Genomic DNA, 16,743 nt, shown 5'->3' on the forward strand with positions numbered 1-16,743 from the left:
CACCGCTGTGTGCCGGCAGCGGCGCCGAGGAGGGAGCGGGACGGAGCCGAGGGCGGACGAGCGGGACCCAGCGGAGCTGCCATGTGCGAGGCGGCGGGGCCCGATGGAGAGTGCGGTGCCCACATGGCACCGCCACGGCGCCGACGAGCCCCAGCAGACAGGTGGGGGCCCGAAACCGGGATCCGGGATAGACCCTCGGGGCCGCCTGCGAAGCTAGTCCGGTGCTGTCGCCGGTGGTCTCCCCGTGCCACCCCCACTATCACCCGTGGTATCACCCTCAGTACCACCCCCAGTACCCTGTTACTACCCTCTGGTACACCCTCGGTGCTGTCCCCGGTACCCCGCCGATACCCCCCTGGTACCGCATTGGTACAGTCCTCGGTAATCGCTGGACTTGCATCTGGTGCTGCCCCCGGTTCTTCCCCGCGTCGCTGCCGCCGGTACTGCCCCGGTGCTGCCCTCTGATACTTCCCGGTACTGTCCCCAGTATCCCCTCCCTGCTGCCTCTGATAGCTCCCCAGTCCCCTCCTGTTGCTACCCTCGGTAACCCCTCCTCTCTGTACTGAGCCGGTAGCCTCCCGGTTCTGGTCCCGGTACCCCTCAGGAGCTGTCTCTGGTGCTGTTCCCCCTCCTGCACCCCGGTGCCGCTCCGGTACCCCCCTGTTATCTCTCGATGCTGTCTCCAGTGCCCCTCAGTACTGGCCCAAGTACCCCTAGTGCTACCCAATGGGCCAAGATCACTACCCCTCTGCCTGGTGCCACCCCCAGGGTGCATTGGGGACTGGTGCCCCTGATGCTGCCCAGTGACCACCTATATCCCCACAGCCACCCACGGCCCTGCATGAAGTGTAGGCAGGGCTCTGCCTCCCTCATCATCCGTGTTGGGGACGCCTTCTGCCGGTAAGAGAGTGAGACGGGGCGGGATGGGGTTTGATGTATGGGGACATTGGGCTTGGGCACAGTTGGTGTCTGGGATATCAAGGTCTGGGGACATTGGGAGCTGCAGATGTTGGGTCTCTGGGGCATCAAGGCTTTCAGGATAGCAGGGCACCAGAACTGTGCAGCCTGGGGCCATCGGGTCTCAGGAGCATCAAGGCTTGGAGACAAGAACTTGGGGACAGTGGGGCTTGGGGCCATGAGGGCTGGGGGCCATGGGCCATGCCGTGGCTCAGGGCCCTGTCCCCACAGAGACTGCTTCCGTGAGTACTTTGTGCACAAGTTCCGTGCCATGCTGGGCAAGAACCGAGTCATCTTCCCAGGAGAGAAGGTACCAGGGGGCACACACGGCGGGGACCTGGGTGGTGGCACCGTGGCTGATGACCATCCCTCATGTCCCCACAGGTGTTGCTGGCACTGTCGGGGGGGGCAGCCTCCAGCGCCATGCTCCGCCAGGTCCAGGAGGTGAGAAGGGGGTGATGGGTGAGGCTGGGGAGTGGGGTAGGGCTTGCCCACCACCCTCACCCTGTGCCTCTGCCAGGGGCTCAGCCGAGAGACGGCCAAGAGGCTCCGCTTCATCCCTGGCCTCATCTACGTTGACGGTAAGGATCGGCCCCGCTGCCCCTTTGCTGTCCACTCCCTGCCCTGCTGCCCATTGCCTTCCCCTCTGCCCAGCCCCTACTCTGCTGCCCGCTGCCAGCCCACAGTTCCTCTGTGCCACGCTAGAGCTGGGGGCTGCCCCCAAGCCTATCAAGGCTGGGGTACCTCCCAGGTGTCCCCACACCCTGGGGACGTGGTGGGTGTCCCCTCCTCACTGTGCTGGCAGTGGCCCCGGACATGCCCACCTGCCTTTGCAGAGGGAGCAGTGCGCAGGCAGAGCCTGGCACAGCGGGAGAGTAACCTGGCCCACATGGAGACACTGCTGCAGGCCACCGGCTTCCCCTACCACCTAGTGCACCTGGAGGAGGTATGTGGACAACGAGGGGGACACACCAGGGCAAAGGGTATGTGCCTGCCAACTCCCAGCCCCACCCTGGTGTCCTTCTGTGCCCCACAGGCCTTGGAGCTGCCTGCATCCATCCTGCGGCCGGGGACGAGGGGGTCCCAAGAGCCTGGGCCCTCCTACAAGGAAGCTGTGGAGGGCTTCATCCAGGAGCAGCAGCAGGATGGGGACAGGGATGGTGGCACTTCACTGCCTGGCCTTGGCACTGAGAATGTGCCCCCTGCCAGCCCCCACTTGCCCACTGCTGCCCAAACCCAGAAGCTGCTGCAGCTCTTTGAAGCTGTGGAGACGACAACAGCAAGAGAGGAGCTGCTGCAGATGCTGCGGTGAGGGACCGATCCTGCCCCCGCTCCAGCACTGGGCACAACACAGTGGCCCTGAGCTGTCACCTTGGCCCACAGGACCCACCTCATCCTGCAGACAGCCCGGACCCGGGGCTACGCCAAGGTGATGACAGGCGAGAGCTGCACCCGTGTGGCCATCAAGGTCCTCACCAACATGTCGCTGGGTCGTGGCGCCTTCGTGGCTGTTGATACGGTGAGCAACCCTCCAGCACCTGCTCCCCAAGCTGGGGACAGCCGTTTTCCACCAGAAGGGGTGGTCTGTAGGTTGGTAGTGGCACTGCCCCATGACAGCCAGGCTCTCGCAGGGCTTCATGGATGACCGCCACGGCGACGTGATGGTGGTGCGGCCCATGCGGGACTACACGGCCAAGGAGATCGCCTTCTACAACCACTTCTTTGGCGTCCCCACCATGACTGTGCCACCCCTCTTCACCAAGGTAGGGCCACCCCTGGTACCCCATGGAGGAGATCCCAAGCTCCATGACCTCACAGCAGCCTTTCCCTCTCGGCTTGCTCCCCCAGCGCCGGGAGAAGCCCAGCATCCACCACCTGGTCGAAGACTTCCTCCTGGGGCTTCAGGAGGACTTCCCCTCCACCATCAGCACTGTCTACCGGTACAGCACCCCGGGCTGAAGTGGGGAGGTGGGTTTGAGGGTGAATGGGGTGCATGCACTCAACCCCCACTCCACAACGCTGGGTGCAGGACAAGTGAGAAGCTGAGCCCAGACCCAGCCAAGGCGAGCTGCGAGGAGGAGCGCTGCCTGCTCTGCCTCTGTGCCCTGGACATCGCTTGGGGTGAGTGAGGGGGGCAGTGGTGGGTTCAGGGGAAGTAGGAGTGGGGTCCAGCTGTGCACCCCCAAACTTCACCCTTGTCCTGTGGCTCTTGCAGAGGAGGACTTGGCCCTGGAGCCCACACTGATCCTGGAGGAACCAGAGAAGAACGGATGCTGCCAGGATGTCCCAGCAGCATGGTAAGCATGTGCACAAGGAGGGTGCTGCACTGGCACCAAGGGTGCCATGCTGGCACTGAGGCTAACACCTTGGCACCACTGATGGTCCCTGTCCCCACAGTGCTGAGCGCAAAGCTGCCTTCATCCCACTGCTGTGCTACGGCTGCCGTCTCACCTTCAAGGAACTGGTAAGGCTTTTGGGGTGTAGTGGGGTGGAACTCCTTGGGGATGGGGTCCTCAGCCCCACCACCCCTTTCTTGCAGGGTCCCCTTGCCACGCTGCCACCCTATGTGCGCACTGAGGGACAGCGCAGGATCCACAGGTAGGGGGAACAGGGGTCCCCTCCCAGCTGGGTCAGCCCCTGATGCTGCATCCATCCCATGCAAGCATGTCATGTCCATCCCTTACAGAGCAGAGATGATGCAGCAGAGACAGCAGGCTCTGGAGGATGAGGAGCCTAGCCAGAGCTGAAGGGGCTGGGACAGGGGGGCCACAGAGGTTCCCCCCCTATCCCTCTGGAGCACCAGTGGAGCTTCATGGTCCCCCCCATGTTGGATGGCTGGGGATCAGAGCCCCTGGGGCACCCAGGCAGCTGCTTTTACACCCCATTTGGTTACTAGAGGGCAGGAAGACCCCCCCCTGCCCCAAGTCCCCATTTGGTGGGGGCCAGGGGTGCTGGAACTCCCCCTGGGCAGCAGATTCCACCCTGGCCCTCCTTGCCCCCCAACCTCATCCATGCATCAGCCAGGGAGGCCTCAACTTGGTTTTATTGGATTCTGTATAAATAAACCATTTGACTTAATAAAAACCCAAACAAAACCAAAGTCCCAAGTGTCTAGAGTCCAGCTGGGGCTACCAGCCCCCACCCACCCAGCTTGGCTTGGGTTGGGAGGCCATGACCCAGGGCCCCCCATCCTGGGGCTGGGGGGCTATTGCTTTTGAGTTCACCCTGGTTCTGGAGCAGGGCTGGGAAGAGTGGGGAGGGTGCGTGGGCCAGATCCTCACCCCTCCACACCCCAGCCCAACAGTCAAAGGTGCCCAGCGTGGTGGTGGTGGGCGCACTCCTGTCCCCCACCCAGGAAGGCACAACGTGGTCTCCTCAGGTCTGGATGGCTTCAGGACAAGAGTAAGAAAAACCATCCTCCTGAAAACTGAGCGCTGAGCACCCTGCGTCCCACTGCCTCCCCCGGCAGGATACGGCCCCAGCCTTGGCAGGGGCTGGTTAAGGCATTGGTGGTGATGTCCTTGGGAATGGGCTTGGGGGGTCCAGAGCCCCTTCCCCTTACTCCTTCTCCCGTGTCCACTTGATCATGGTCTCGGGGGAGCGGTAGAGGAAGATGAGCTTGGCGTAGAGCTCTTCCTCCAGCTCCAGCTCGCCCGTCTCCCGCACCAGGAAGATGTCCTGGCACAGCTTCAGGATCCGGTCCACGCAGGGCAGCTCCTCAAACATGATGGAGTGAGAGATCTCGCTGAAGAAGCCCCGCACGAACTTCCCGATCACCAGCACGATGGAGACGTACAGCCCCATGATCCTGCGGGAGACGGGGCAGCACGGATCACACCCAGGGCTGTACCCAGGCGGTCCACCACCACACCATCACCATCACCTCCATCATCACCATCACCTCCATCATCACCATCACCACTGCTGTTAGCATTGTGGGTGTAAACCACAGCACAGGAGGTTCCACCTCAACACGAGGAGGAACTTCTTCACCGTGAGGGTCACAGAGCACTGGAACAGGCTGCCCAGGATGGTTGTGGAGTCTCCTTCTCTGGAGACTTTCAAGCCCCATCTGGATGCATTCCTGTGTGACCTGTGCTGGATTCTATGGTCCTGCTCTGGCAGGGGGGTTGGACTCAGATAATTTTTGGAGGTCCCTTCCAACCCCTGACACCACCACCAGCACCTCCATCATCAACATCACCATCATTATCACCACCACCACCATCCCCATAGCCATCACCTCTGTCATCATCACCACCACCATCCCCATAGCCATCACCAACATCATCACCATCATCATCACCACCACCATCCCCATAGCCATCACCTCTGTCATCACCAACATCATCACCATCATCATCACCACCACCATCCCCATAGCCATCACCTCTGTCATCACCAACATCATCACCATCATCATCACCACCACCATCCCCATAGCCATCACCTCTGTCATCACCATCATCATCACCACCACCATCCCCATAGCCATCACCTCTGTCATCACCAACATCATCATCATCACCACCACCATCCCCATAGCCATCACCTCTGTCATCACCAACATCATCACCATCATTATCACCACCACCATCCCCACAGCCATCACCATCACTATAGCCATCACCTTCATCATCCCCAACATCACCACCACCACCATCCCCACCGCCATCCCCAGCATCACCATCATTATCACCACCACAATCACCACAACCCTGTGGACCCTCTCCACATACCCATAGCCAGCCAAGAAGCCCAGGCTGGGGGGGCTGACTTTATCGTTGAAGATGACCATGGGCAGGATGTTGTCGTCCCGGGGAGGGTCTTCTTTCAGTTTCACCACCCACCACTCCAAGAATCTGTCCCCTCCTCCTCGGCCGGTGCCGGCGCGCTCCCGCTTCAGCTGCACCTCTACATCTAGGTAACTGTCCTCCCCATCTGCCAGGGTGAAGTTGGCACCCTCAGGGCACAGAACAGCTGCTGCTGCTGTGCCCCCAACACTGATGTGGTGGGGATTTTTTGGGGGTGGGGACATGGTGAGACTCACCTGGCAGCAGCTGCTTGACAGGGTTGGCTTCTGGGCCATTGGGTGCCCGGATGTACCTGGGGAAGAGCTTGGGCACTCGCCTGCAGAAGAGTGGGGTGAGTTGGGAGGTGGTTGAAGCATGAAGCAATGGGGGGAGGGAGGGGAGGGGGGGGTTGCTCCTTGTCCCCTTCCTGAGGACACTCACACAGGGGTGTTGCGGGTGCCCTGCAGCAGCTGGGCCAGCTCCATGCGTTGAGGCGTCCCAGGCTGCAGGTCGGTGGTGTGCTTGTCGAAGGTGTGCTCCACCGTGCCCCCCTTGCCCAGGTCCCTGCGGGCACAAGAGGCTGAGCAAGGGGGGCGTGTGTTGGGGATGGGGAGGAGCAGGGGAAATGATGCAGGTAGAGCTGTCCCCCTCCCACCCCCACCATGCCAGGGGTACCTCTGGAAGGTCCAGGTGAGGCGTAGGGTGATGTCCGAGGAGCCGTTCTGCAGCTCCCTGCGCATCTGCTCGCGGCTGGGGGGGCTGATGCTCCACAGCGAGCCCGAGCTGCCCTCGATGCGAGCCGTCACGATGTCCTCGTAGCCATATAGTGTGATGAACTGCATGGCAACCTGCCACCAGTAGGGGGCGCACGGCTCAGCTCAGCCCCCACCCAACCACAACCCCGTCCCACGGCACCCCCAGCACCCAGCAGGGTGGAGCAGGGGTGGGTTGGAGGGTGGGGGGGTGGTGATTTACCGGCTGCCTCTCAAACTTTTTGGTGAGGTCTTCATAGTCTCGGGGGGTGAAGGGTTGGATGGATTGCTGCTGGGCACTCATGGTGAAGAGTGGCTGGGGAGGGGGACAAGGTGCCATTCAGCAGGGCAGGGGACGTTGGTACCCAGGCTGGACACCCCAGCACCCACCTCCAGCATCCTTACCTCGTACCCCCCCAGCTTGAGGGTGACAGTGACATCGATGGGGTGGTTCACCACTCCCACCACGGAGCGCACCAGGGACATGAAAAGCAGCGGGAACCAGATGATGGCCACGAGGAAGAGGATGATGAGGCCACCCATGCCGTACTTCACAATCTTCTTCTTCTTCTGCCCCCTGGGCTGGGGGTATTTCTGAGAGGGGGGAGACAGCACATGGTGCCAGGAGGGCTCAGGAGGACCCCAAAAACCAAGGGTCTTCCTGGGGCTTCCCAGCAGGGTGGGGCTGTACCTTCTCCGTTTCACGGCTGCACTTGATGATGAAGATGTTGGCGTAGATGTCCTCCACACACATCCAGTTGGAGAGGGACAGCGTGGTGTCCGTCCAGACCCAATCCATGACGGCCCGCAGCTCCACCAGGAAGGGCACAAGGCGAAACCTGGCAGGGAAACACAGGGAGAGGGGACGGGTACAGCACCCTCTGGGCACCCAGAGGTCCACATGGCCCCCTGTGACCTACCCTTGGAAGAGGAAGAGGTTGAGGTGGTTGTATTTCTTGGTGAGGAAGTTGCCCAGAATGCAGGTGGGGTAGCCGCAGCGGATCTGGTATGCTGACAGCGCGAAGTAGATGCACTTCACAAAGTACCACAGCTGGGCCACCATGTTGAGGTTGAACAACCTGTGGAAGGAAGCTGTCACCCCTCTGGCCACCTCCTCAGCCAGGCTGGGCTACCATGTGGGCTTGGGGACACCCTGAGACCACACCGTGTCTTCAGAGACATCCCCAGGGGATGCTCCGTACCGTTCAGTGACGGCTGGCAGGATGAAGAACATCCAGAGGTGGATGCTGAAGACCAGGATGACCTGGAAGATGAGCTTGCCCAGCACAGTCTTGCGGAGGTAGAGGGCACGGTCAATGACCATGGTGGTGAACTGGATAAGCAGCATGACCAGGAAGGCCTCTGGCACTTGGTCATCTGACAGTGAGGAGGTGATGTCCGCGGCCGCCGAGTGTTTCTGGAGATGGAGGAGAGGTCAGGATACGGCCCGTGGTGGGAGCAGGCTCCTTAGTGTCCCATGGGACCCCCCTGCTCACCCCGAAGGCCCAGAAGCCAAAGATGATGATGATGAAGTCAACCACATCAGCCAGGAACATAAAGGCATAGACGTCGGTGGCCGCCCGGTGCTGGGTGTGCAGGATGTCCCGGAAGAAGCCACGCACTGGCTGGTACATGTTCTGTGCCCTGAAGGGGACAGAGGGAATGGGTGACCACAGACTGCACCCTGCATCCCCCACACCCCAACCAGCACCACGGGGCACTCACATGGTGAGGAAGAAGAGCTTGACCCGCAGCCCAAATGCCTTCATCTTCCTCTGAGCATGGTTTTCTTTGGCCTCTTCCTCCTCCTTCTCTCCCTCCTTTTTCTCACCCTCTTCCTCCTTTACCTCATCCTCTGTGGGTGAGGCACATGGGATACTGTATTCTGCCTGGCCCCAGGACCTCTCCACTCCCTGGGACCTCACCGGGACACGAGGGTCAGGAACTGGTGCTCACCTTCCTCCAGAGCCACCTCCGGCTGCTTCCTCCCTCGCCTCCTCTTCCTCCTGAAGCGCAGCTGCGTGGTCCCAGATCCCTCTTCCTGCCCCACGGTATTAGCCTGTGGCTCTGGCCCCACAGCTGTGCCTGGTGCCCCTGGCTCTGCTGCCACCACCTCTGTCACTTCCTCACCCACTGCAAGTGGTGGGGATGCTGCTTCCTCCTGCCTTTCCTCCTCTTCCTCATCCTCCGTCTTCTTCTTGGGGAAGGGATCCTCCTCATGGTCCCACAGCCCGTAGGACTAGGGAGGGCCACGGTCAGTGGGATGAAGTTCCTGATTCCCCCCCTGCCCCACACATCTCACCCCCATCCCACAGCATCGAGTCCTGGTGCACCCCAAGGACCCAATCAGCAATGGGTACCTTGAGTGGAAACCACAACAGAGCCAGCAGGCGCCCGCTGGGTGCTCTGCAGAGCCACCATCACCCCGGGAGCACTCCCAGCTCCTGGGGACACCCACCCAAGCGGTGCCCACGCCCCTGGGCTCACCAGCAGCTGGGAGCGATGGAAGAAGAGCGCCAGGAGCTGGATGAGGTCGTACTTGACGTAGCGGTCGGTCTTCTCCAAGCCCAGGATGCGTGGTGGGAAGAAGGGCTTGCCCTCGTTGCGCACCAGCATGGCGTAGCCGTTCCAGGGGAAGAACCCGAACTGGAAGAGGTACTTCACCACCACCGTCACCTGTGGCAGACGCTGGGGTCAGCGGGTGGCAGCTGGCTGGCACCGGCCCCTCCCCGGCCACCCTCTGCTCACCTCAGTGAAGATGATGGCAGTCATCCAGAAGCGCTTGCTGGGCCGGGGGATGGAAAGCATGGCCCAGAGGAAGACGAGGATGGGCAGGAAGAGGGAGATGACGGAGGCGGTCACCATGTTGTTGAGGATGATGATGAAGTAGCAGAGCAGCTCCGAGTGGGCGGCCACGCAGCGGTACCCGGCCAGCAGCAGCTTCAGGAACCGATTGCGGGACTGATAGAACTTCTCTGACTCTTGCAGCTCAGGGAAGCAGAGTTTCCTGCAGGGGGCAGGGGGGTCAGCCAGCCCCACCACCCCAACACCCCTGCCCCCACCCTCCCCACCTCCCCCTACCTGTTCAGGAGGAGCTCGCTGGCTGTCCGGCTCCGGTTCTGGGGCAGAGCCAGGAGCTCCTGAGACCCAGCCACATTCTCTAGGGACCTCCAGGTTGTCTCCTGCTCCTGGTTGTCAGCGGGCAGCGGACGTCCACCAGAGGTGGGCACAGCTACTTGGTGCCCGCTGGGAATGGCATGGGGACGGGGATGAGCCCTGTGCCCAGCAGGCCCTTCCCACTGCCCCCTTGGGGGGTTTCTATGCACCTGCCTGGAAGTGATGTTAGTTTGGGAGTTTGCACCCCCTGCCCCCTGTGAAGGCGGCTCCTCAGATGATGGTGTCAGGTAGAGCTCATCCAGGACCCCACGGTGCAAGTCCTCTCCCTGAAGCAGGCAGAGATCAGAGAATCAGAGAATCACAGAATGGTTTGGGTTGGAAGGGACCTTTCAAGGTCATCCAGTCCAGCCCCCTGCAATCAGCAGGGACATCTGCAACTAGAGCAGGTTGCTCAGAGCCCCAAACGACCTGACCTGCAACGGTGCCAGGCATGGGGCATCTCCCACCTCTACCTGGGCCAGGGTCTCATCACCCTCAGGGCAAACATTTCTTCCTTCTATCCGGTCTAAATCTCCCTCTGTTAGTTCAAACCATCACCTCTTTTCCTGTCACAACAGGCCCAGCTCAAAAGTCTGTCCCCAGATTTCCAATTGGCCTCTTGAAGCACTGCAAGGCCACCAGAAGGGCTCCCGGGAGCCTTCACTTCTCTAGACTGAACAATCCCAACTCTCTCAGCCTGGCCTCACAGCAGAGGGCTTCCACACCTCCCATCATTGCTGTGGCCTCTTCTGGCCCTGCTCCAATATGTCCATGTCCCTCCTGTGCTGAGGACTCCAGAGCTGGACCCAGCACTGCAGGTGGGGTCTCAGCAAAGTGGAGCAGAGGAGCAGGATTCCCTCCCTCCCCCTGCTGTCCACACTGCTGGGAATCAGCCCAGGACACAGTTAGTTCTGAGTTGTGAGCACTCATTTCCAGCTGATGCCCAGCTTTTCACCCACCAGCACCCCCAAATTCTTCTAAACAGGGCTGCTCCCCAGCCTGGACTGATACTGGGATTGCCCTGACCCGGCTGCAAGACCTTGCACTTGGCCTCATGGTCCCACTTCCCCAGCCTGTTTAGGTCCCTCTGGACGAACCCCATTCTTCAGGTATGCCAACTGCACTTGGTGTCACCTGCCAGCTTGCTGCCTACGTCCCTGCTACGCGTCACGGGGGTGGGCGGCAGCCCCCCGGCGTGTCCCCCGCTCACCGTGGCCAGGCGGCGGCTGAGGACGTATCTCTCGAGGCGCAGGACGGAGGACATGTGGCCGTGCTCCTGGGTGCAGGCGTCCAGCCACTGGGTCAGCCCATCCACCACGGCCTGGCACAGCACCCACCCGAAGCGCAGCACGCTCAGCACCCGCTGCACCACGTTGCTGTGCACTGCCAGGGCGAGGAGAGACAGGGAGGCTCACTCTCTGCCCACTCAGACTCCCCCGCCCAGCACCCCGAGTCTGCCGCTGACCTACCAGAGCCTTCCTCCTCCTCCTCCTCCTCTTCCTCCTGGCCTTCGGCTTGCTCAGGTGTCTCCAACTCCTCCTCCCTTGCTCCACTGTCCCCTGCAAGGGTCAGACCCCCAGGGAGGGGTAACACCAACTCAGTGGGTCATTGGGGCCCTCATTGGGGGTCTTCTGCTCATGGCCCCATCTCTCGTACCCTCCATCCAGCTTAATAACCAGCATGGACACAAAGGAAGGCCTGCACAACCCCACTGTAGCCGCCAAAGAGTCCACAAGCAAAGCAGGAACACCCCACTGAGGTGATGCCAGGGCAAACAGTGGGCACAAGGCTGGGCTGTGCCCCCTCCTGCCCATGCCCAGCCCCAGTCTGGGGGCAGCCAGACCCACCTGCAGCATTCTCAGCACCGGGCGCCTCCGGCTGCTCCTGCTGCTGCAGTGCTGTCCTGGTGTTGGTCACCCAGGCCTGGTAGACAAGCTGGTGGGGACAAGAAGGGTTGTCAGCACCCCATGGGCACCACGAGACACAACCCCCAGAGCCTCCAGCCGTCCCCACCTGGAAGGCACTGTGCCTGCCTGGCCGTGGCTCCTCTGGCACTGCTGTATCCTCCTCCTCCTCGCTGTCTGACTCGAAGAGGACATATTCCCCAGAGTGGAGCACTGTTGGGTGGCACAAGATGTCATGGCATGGCCAGTGCCATGGCACAAGGTGTCACAGCACACCTGGTGCCTGGTGGCATGGCATAGGGTATGATATATCTGGTGCCACAGCTTGGTGTGTCATGGCATGGTTGGTACCGTGACTCCCTCTGTCATGGCACAGCTAGTACCATGGCATGGGGGTGTCACACCATGCCATGGCACAGCCAGTGGCATGGCACAGTGCCACAGGACATCTGGAGCCTGGTGACGTGGAACACGGTGTAATGATACAGCCAGTGCCCAGCAGCACGGGGTGGTATGGCATGGCCACTGTCACCCCAAGGCTCTCTGCCTGACACAGCAGCAGTGCCAACACAGTGCCAAGCACACCCATTGGGATCCCCACAAAGATGACAAAGACCCAACCCTGACAGAGAGCTCCCTCCAGCACTGGAGCCTGGAGCTGATCTCTGCTAGTAACCCCACAGGCAGCCCAGCGCTCCCAGTCCAACACCCTGTTAGTGCTGGGAAGCAGAGCAGCCCTGGTTAGTGCCCTGCAGCTGAGCACAGGGTAGGGGGACATGCAGGCTGCCACCTTGCCAAAGCACCATCACCACTGCTCCCCGCGGGTGTTAGTGGTCCCCTGCGGAGGGACCTTGCCGAGGGGCTGTGCCCTGTTACAGGCCCTGTGGCAGGGCTGTACCTGCGGCGTGTTCTAACCATGGCTGCCACCACCGCGTCCTCTGCTGGGAGGGCTCCACAGGGCTGCTGGGGGCATCTGCTGGGGAACGGCAGATGGGGGCTGAGAACAGACACGCTCAGTGCATCCCCCCAAGGCACCTGGGGGTGGGGAGGGGATCACCACAATCCCTGAATCCCAGCTTGGTAGGGGTAAAAAGGGACCTCTGGACATCTTCTAGTCCAAACCCCCTGCTACAGCAGGGTCACCCACAGCAGCTTGCCCAGCATCACAATGTGCAGGTGGGTTTAGAATCTCTCCAGGGAAGGAGTCTCCAGCACCCTCACACCAAAGAAGTTTCTCCTCATCTTCGCATGGAGCTCCCTGAGTTCCAATCTGTGCCCTGCCCCTTGTCCTGTCACAGAGCACCACTGAGAAGAGTCCGGCCCCATCCTCTAGCCCCTCATCCTCTTGCAGAGCAGAGCCCCTCTCAGGCTGCTCTCCTCCCAGCTAAGCAGCCTCAGGTCTCTCAGCCTTTCCTCCTCACAGAGATGTTCCAGTCCCCTCAGCTTCTTTGTAGCCTTCATTGGACTCTCTCCAGTAGTTCTCGGTCTCTCTTGAACTGGGGAGCCCAGAACTCAACCCACTACTCCAGATGTGGCCTCCTTAGGGCACAGTAGATGGGGAGAATAACCTTCCTCAACCTGCTGTCCACACTCTTCTTCATGCACCCCAGGAGACCATTGGCCTTCTCGGTCATGAGAGCACACTGCTGGTTCTTGGGCAACTTGTTGTCCACCAGCTTACCTAGGTCCTTCTCCACAGAGCTGCTTCCCAGCAGGTCAGCCCCTCACCTGTACTTGTGCAGGGAGTGATTCTTCCCCAGGTGCAGGACACTTGCCCTGGTTGAACCTCATGGGGCTCCCCTCTGTCCAACTCCAGCCTGGACAGCTCTTGCTGAATGGCTGCAACCACTCCTCTCAGTTTGGTACCATCAGCAAACTGCCTGAGGGTCCATTCTGTCCCTTCACTCAGGTCATTGATGGAGATGTTGAACAAGGCTGGAGCCAGTCCTGACCCCTGGGGAACACCACGAGCTACAGGGGTCCAGCTGATCACAACACTCTGAGGTCTGTCCTTCAGCCAGGTTCTCAACCCATGGAGAAATCATCTGTGTGGCTCCACCAGGATGGGCATCAGCAATAGGCTGTGGTCACTTACTGTACCCAGAGAGGGACTGGGGGACATGGGGGACCTCTCAGCTCTCACCTGCCCTGGCATCCTCTGTCTCGCTGATGCCACTGCGCAGTAGCCCCTGGTGGTGCTTCTCCTGCTTGGCTCGGATCCGCTCCATCCTGCCAGGCAGAGGCTGCTGCAGGGCCTGCTCCGCCAAACTCCACCCCAGGGGCACCCCCATCCACCCACCCACCCACCCACGGGGTGCCCCAATGTGCTGGTGGCTGCAAGAGGAGGTCCCAGTGCCCCCCAAAACCCACTCACTGCCGCTTCAGCTGGGCCAGTGACTTCTTCTCCGCTTGCCGGTGGTAGCGCATCCTCTTCAGGGTGCTGGCCTTGAACAACGCAACGCCCCTGGGGACAGAAGGAGAGTGAGGGGGGCACCTGCACCCTGACACCTATGGGGACCCTTTGGGACTCCAGTCCCACCTGGAAGCCTGTAGAGCAGAGGCCTGGAAGTCCAGCATGACATGCAAGAAGTAGTAGCTGAGGAAGATGCGACGCTGGAGCAGGAGGAAGAAGAAGCAGATGCTGTCCCAGATGATGCCCGCCTCCTCCACAGGCAGCAAGCAGTCCTGGTCCTTGCCCATCTCCATGGCTGGCAGGCAGAGGTGCAGGCAGGTCAGGCAGCAGCCCAAACTGCCTGCATTCCCACCAGCTCAGGTAGGGCAACCCCCAGAGCCTCCCGGTGCCAGCAACTCACGGTCATAGTAGCCCTTGACGGTGCAGACCAGGCTGAAGAGCTGAATCACCCAGCAGAAGTTGCTCTGCATCTGCTGCACGAAGACGCAGGAGAGGAGCTGTGGGGACAGAGTTCAGCATCATGGAATAGTTTTGGTTGGAAGCGACCTTTGAGACCATGGAGTCCAATCATTAACCCAGCACTGCCTGGTCACTACTAAACCATGTCCCTCAGCATCACAGCTCCACAGCTTTGAAACTCTTACAGGGATGAGGACTCCACCACTGCCCCAGGCAGCCTGGGCCAGGCCTTGAACAACCCCCAAGGGGAAGAAATAATTTCTCACCTCCAACCTAAACCTCCCCTGGCCCAACTTGAGGCCGTTTCCTCTTGTCTTATGGTTTCTTCCTTGGGGGAAGTTACAGAGAGACAGAAGGTCTCCCCTCAGCCTCCTTTTCTCCCATTCCCTCACAAGACCTGCTCTCCAGATCCCGCCAGGGTTTGCCCAGGGACAGCCCTGCTACCCATCCCCTCCCCAGGGGATGGCCAAGGGCTGGGTGTCCCTGCAGAGCAGCCTGGGGAGCACCGCAGAGGCGGGGCGCAGCAGCCCTCACCGACAGCATGTTCTTGGAGATGATGACGGTGATGTTGTAGAGGATGAGGCAGTCCCAGAGCACGAGGCGAGCCCGCGCCGGCTTGCGCAGCATGGCAGTGCCGAACAGCAGCAGGTAGAAGCAGGCCAGCAGGTAGCCCAGGCCGAAGAGGCTGATGCGGGTGGCCCCCGTGATGAAGACCACCACCAGCACAAACCAGAAGAGGTAGCGGAACACCACTACCTTTGCCATGTCCAGGTATGACCTGCAGGACAGGGTGCTCAGAGTAAGGTCCCTGTCCCCTCCGAGCACCCACACTCAGCACCGGCTGGCTTTGGAGTGCTGCAAGGTGCTACTCCCCAACCAATCCAGCATGGTCCCACTCCCTGCATCAGCTCCACAATGGAAGACAGAGTGCTTTGTCCCAGTCTGGGGGGGTCCTGGCACCCATGGGGGTACTGCACCACCGCTAAGGAACTCATCCCCATCCTAGGGTATCCCAGCCCAGCAGGTCCCACTGCCTTGGGTTCCCATCTTGTTCATACTTCTAAGGCATCCCATCTCATCCTAGGAGGTCCCAGCCCAACAGTCTCACTGCCTTACGTGTACATCTTGTCTATTTCAAGGGGGTCCCAACCCATCCCAGCACGTCTCACTGCCTGGGGGATCCCATCCTGCCCACACCCCAGGCTGTCCCATCCCAGGCGTGAGATTCTCACCCCCACGTCCCATCATGCCCCATCCCGCCCCATGCCCATGCCCACGCCGCAGTGCCACTGTGGTGTCAGGTACCCACCTGCAGTGGATGAAGTTGGGGGTGGGGTTGTGGGGGTCCCGTGCCAGGTCGAGCCTGTCGCTGTTGTCCCCAGCAGCCTGCAGCCACTCCGCGGTGCGCTCGGCCTCGAACACTCGCCACTGCTGCGCCACGCACAGCAGCAGCACAAAGTCATCTGTGGGCACACAGGGTGGCACAGGGGGTGGGCAGGGCTCAGACAGGCCACTCCCACCAGAAACGGGTGTGGCATTCACAAGCTCCGTTCCCATGAGCACCCCATGAGCAGGGTGATGCCAGGGGCTGGGTCACTCCGTGGGCAGGGTGATGCCAAGAGCTGTGGTACCCCATGGGAAGGGCAACGCCAAGGGCTAGAGCACCTTACAGCCAGGGTAACACCAGGGGGTGGGGGACTCCATGAGCTGGCTGAAGATTGGGGCACCCCACGGGGTGGGCAATACTGAGGGCTGGGGCACTCCGTGAACAGGGGGTGCCCCATGTCCCTGGCATTGCCATGAGCAGGGTGGTGGCAGGGTCTGGGGTGGGAGGTTACTCACTGATGAGGTTGGAGGATTTGGGTGCCATGAAGAAGTCAGGCAGGTAGAGCCACTTGATGAGGGCCGAGTTGATGGGGAGGGCTTTGCTCCAGCGCCACGGATAGTCTGGGGGGACACAGTGGGCACGCTGAGCCCCTTACCCAAGGCGGGCAGCGTGCCCACGCACAGCCCTCTAGCTCCATGACCCGTCCAAAGGGTGGGTGCTCCCCAAAAGGATGGGTTCCTCCAACCCTTGCCCCTTACCCACGCAGAGGGCGGGTGGCATGCCCACGCAGAGCAGGTACTGGTAGAGGAGGAAGACGACGAGGAAGAGGCAGTACTTGGGCCAGAGGCGGGCGATGGCCGCCCGCCGGCGCCGCGTCAGGATGACCACCAGCCAGCAGCCGTGGAGGATCACCAGGAAGTTCATCCGCTGCCCGATCACGTTCACCGTCAGCAGGAAGCAGATCTGAGGGGCAGAGATGCAA

The 16,743-nt window shown here is 61.1% G+C and overlaps 2 protein-coding genes across 2 annotated transcripts in view; one reads left to right on the forward strand and one right to left on the reverse strand.

The window, feature by feature from the left end:
- Positions 1 to 52: 52 nt before the first annotated feature.
- Positions 53 to 3,751, forward strand: CTU2 (cytosolic thiouridylase subunit 2). Its single transcript, XM_054170297.1, has 15 exons — positions 53 to 161; positions 826 to 900; positions 1,189 to 1,267; positions 1,342 to 1,401; positions 1,478 to 1,538; positions 1,794 to 1,903; positions 1,994 to 2,265; positions 2,341 to 2,476; positions 2,589 to 2,720; positions 2,806 to 2,897; positions 2,987 to 3,078; positions 3,173 to 3,254; positions 3,355 to 3,421; positions 3,497 to 3,555; positions 3,644 to 3,751. Exons 1-15 carry the CDS (start codon positions 82 to 84, stop codon positions 3,702 to 3,704), a joined length of 1,458 nt encoding a protein of 485 aa, XP_054026272.1. The 5' UTR covers positions 53 to 81; the 3' UTR covers positions 3,705 to 3,751.
- An 18-nt stretch (positions 3,752 to 3,769) lies between these two features.
- The window catches only part of PIEZO1 (piezo type mechanosensitive ion channel component 1), a 30,974-nt gene continuing 18,000 nt past the window's right edge, over positions 3,770 to 16,743 (reverse strand). Inside the window, 29 exon segments of the mRNA XM_054170296.1 lie at positions 3,770 to 4,765; positions 5,697 to 5,898; positions 6,008 to 6,087; positions 6,192 to 6,314; positions 6,426 to 6,598; positions 6,726 to 6,818; positions 6,908 to 7,096; positions 7,194 to 7,341; positions 7,423 to 7,581; positions 7,705 to 7,919; positions 7,999 to 8,146; positions 8,228 to 8,357; positions 8,459 to 8,741; positions 8,990 to 9,178; positions 9,251 to 9,509; positions 9,584 to 9,945; positions 10,869 to 11,041; positions 11,128 to 11,217; positions 11,506 to 11,593; positions 11,672 to 11,775; positions 12,461 to 12,535; positions 13,706 to 13,791; positions 13,937 to 14,026; positions 14,102 to 14,270; positions 14,376 to 14,472; positions 14,969 to 15,212; positions 15,744 to 15,897; positions 16,277 to 16,381; positions 16,520 to 16,724. Coding sequence (XP_054026271.1) covers positions 4,516 to 4,765; positions 5,697 to 5,898; positions 6,008 to 6,087; positions 6,192 to 6,314; positions 6,426 to 6,598; positions 6,726 to 6,818; positions 6,908 to 7,096; positions 7,194 to 7,341; positions 7,423 to 7,581; positions 7,705 to 7,919; positions 7,999 to 8,146; positions 8,228 to 8,357; positions 8,459 to 8,741; positions 8,990 to 9,178; positions 9,251 to 9,509; positions 9,584 to 9,945; positions 10,869 to 11,041; positions 11,128 to 11,217; positions 11,506 to 11,593; positions 11,672 to 11,775; positions 12,461 to 12,535; positions 13,706 to 13,791; positions 13,937 to 14,026; positions 14,102 to 14,270; positions 14,376 to 14,472; positions 14,969 to 15,212; positions 15,744 to 15,897; positions 16,277 to 16,381; positions 16,520 to 16,724 — 4,683 coding nt within the window. The 3' untranslated portion in view covers positions 3,770 to 4,515.

The sequence above is a fragment of the Dryobates pubescens genome, chromosome 19, assembly GCF_014839835.1.
Source record: "Dryobates pubescens isolate bDryPub1 chromosome 19, bDryPub1.pri, whole genome shotgun sequence".
NCBI lineage: Eukaryota > Metazoa > Chordata > Aves > Piciformes > Picidae > Dryobates > Dryobates pubescens.

Coding starts and splice junctions, on each gene's coding strand:
- CTU2 (XM_054170297.1), top strand. CDS start 82: ATGTGCGAGGCGGCGGGGCCCGATGGAGAGTGCGGTGCCCACATGGCA. Junction 162..825: donor CGACGAGCCCCAGCAGACAG/GTGGGGGCCCGA, acceptor ATATCCCCACAG/CCACCCACGGCCCTGCATGA. Junction 3,079..3,172: donor TGCCCTGGACATCGCTTGGG/GTGAGTGAGGGG, acceptor TGGCTCTTGCAG/AGGAGGACTTGGCCCTGGAG.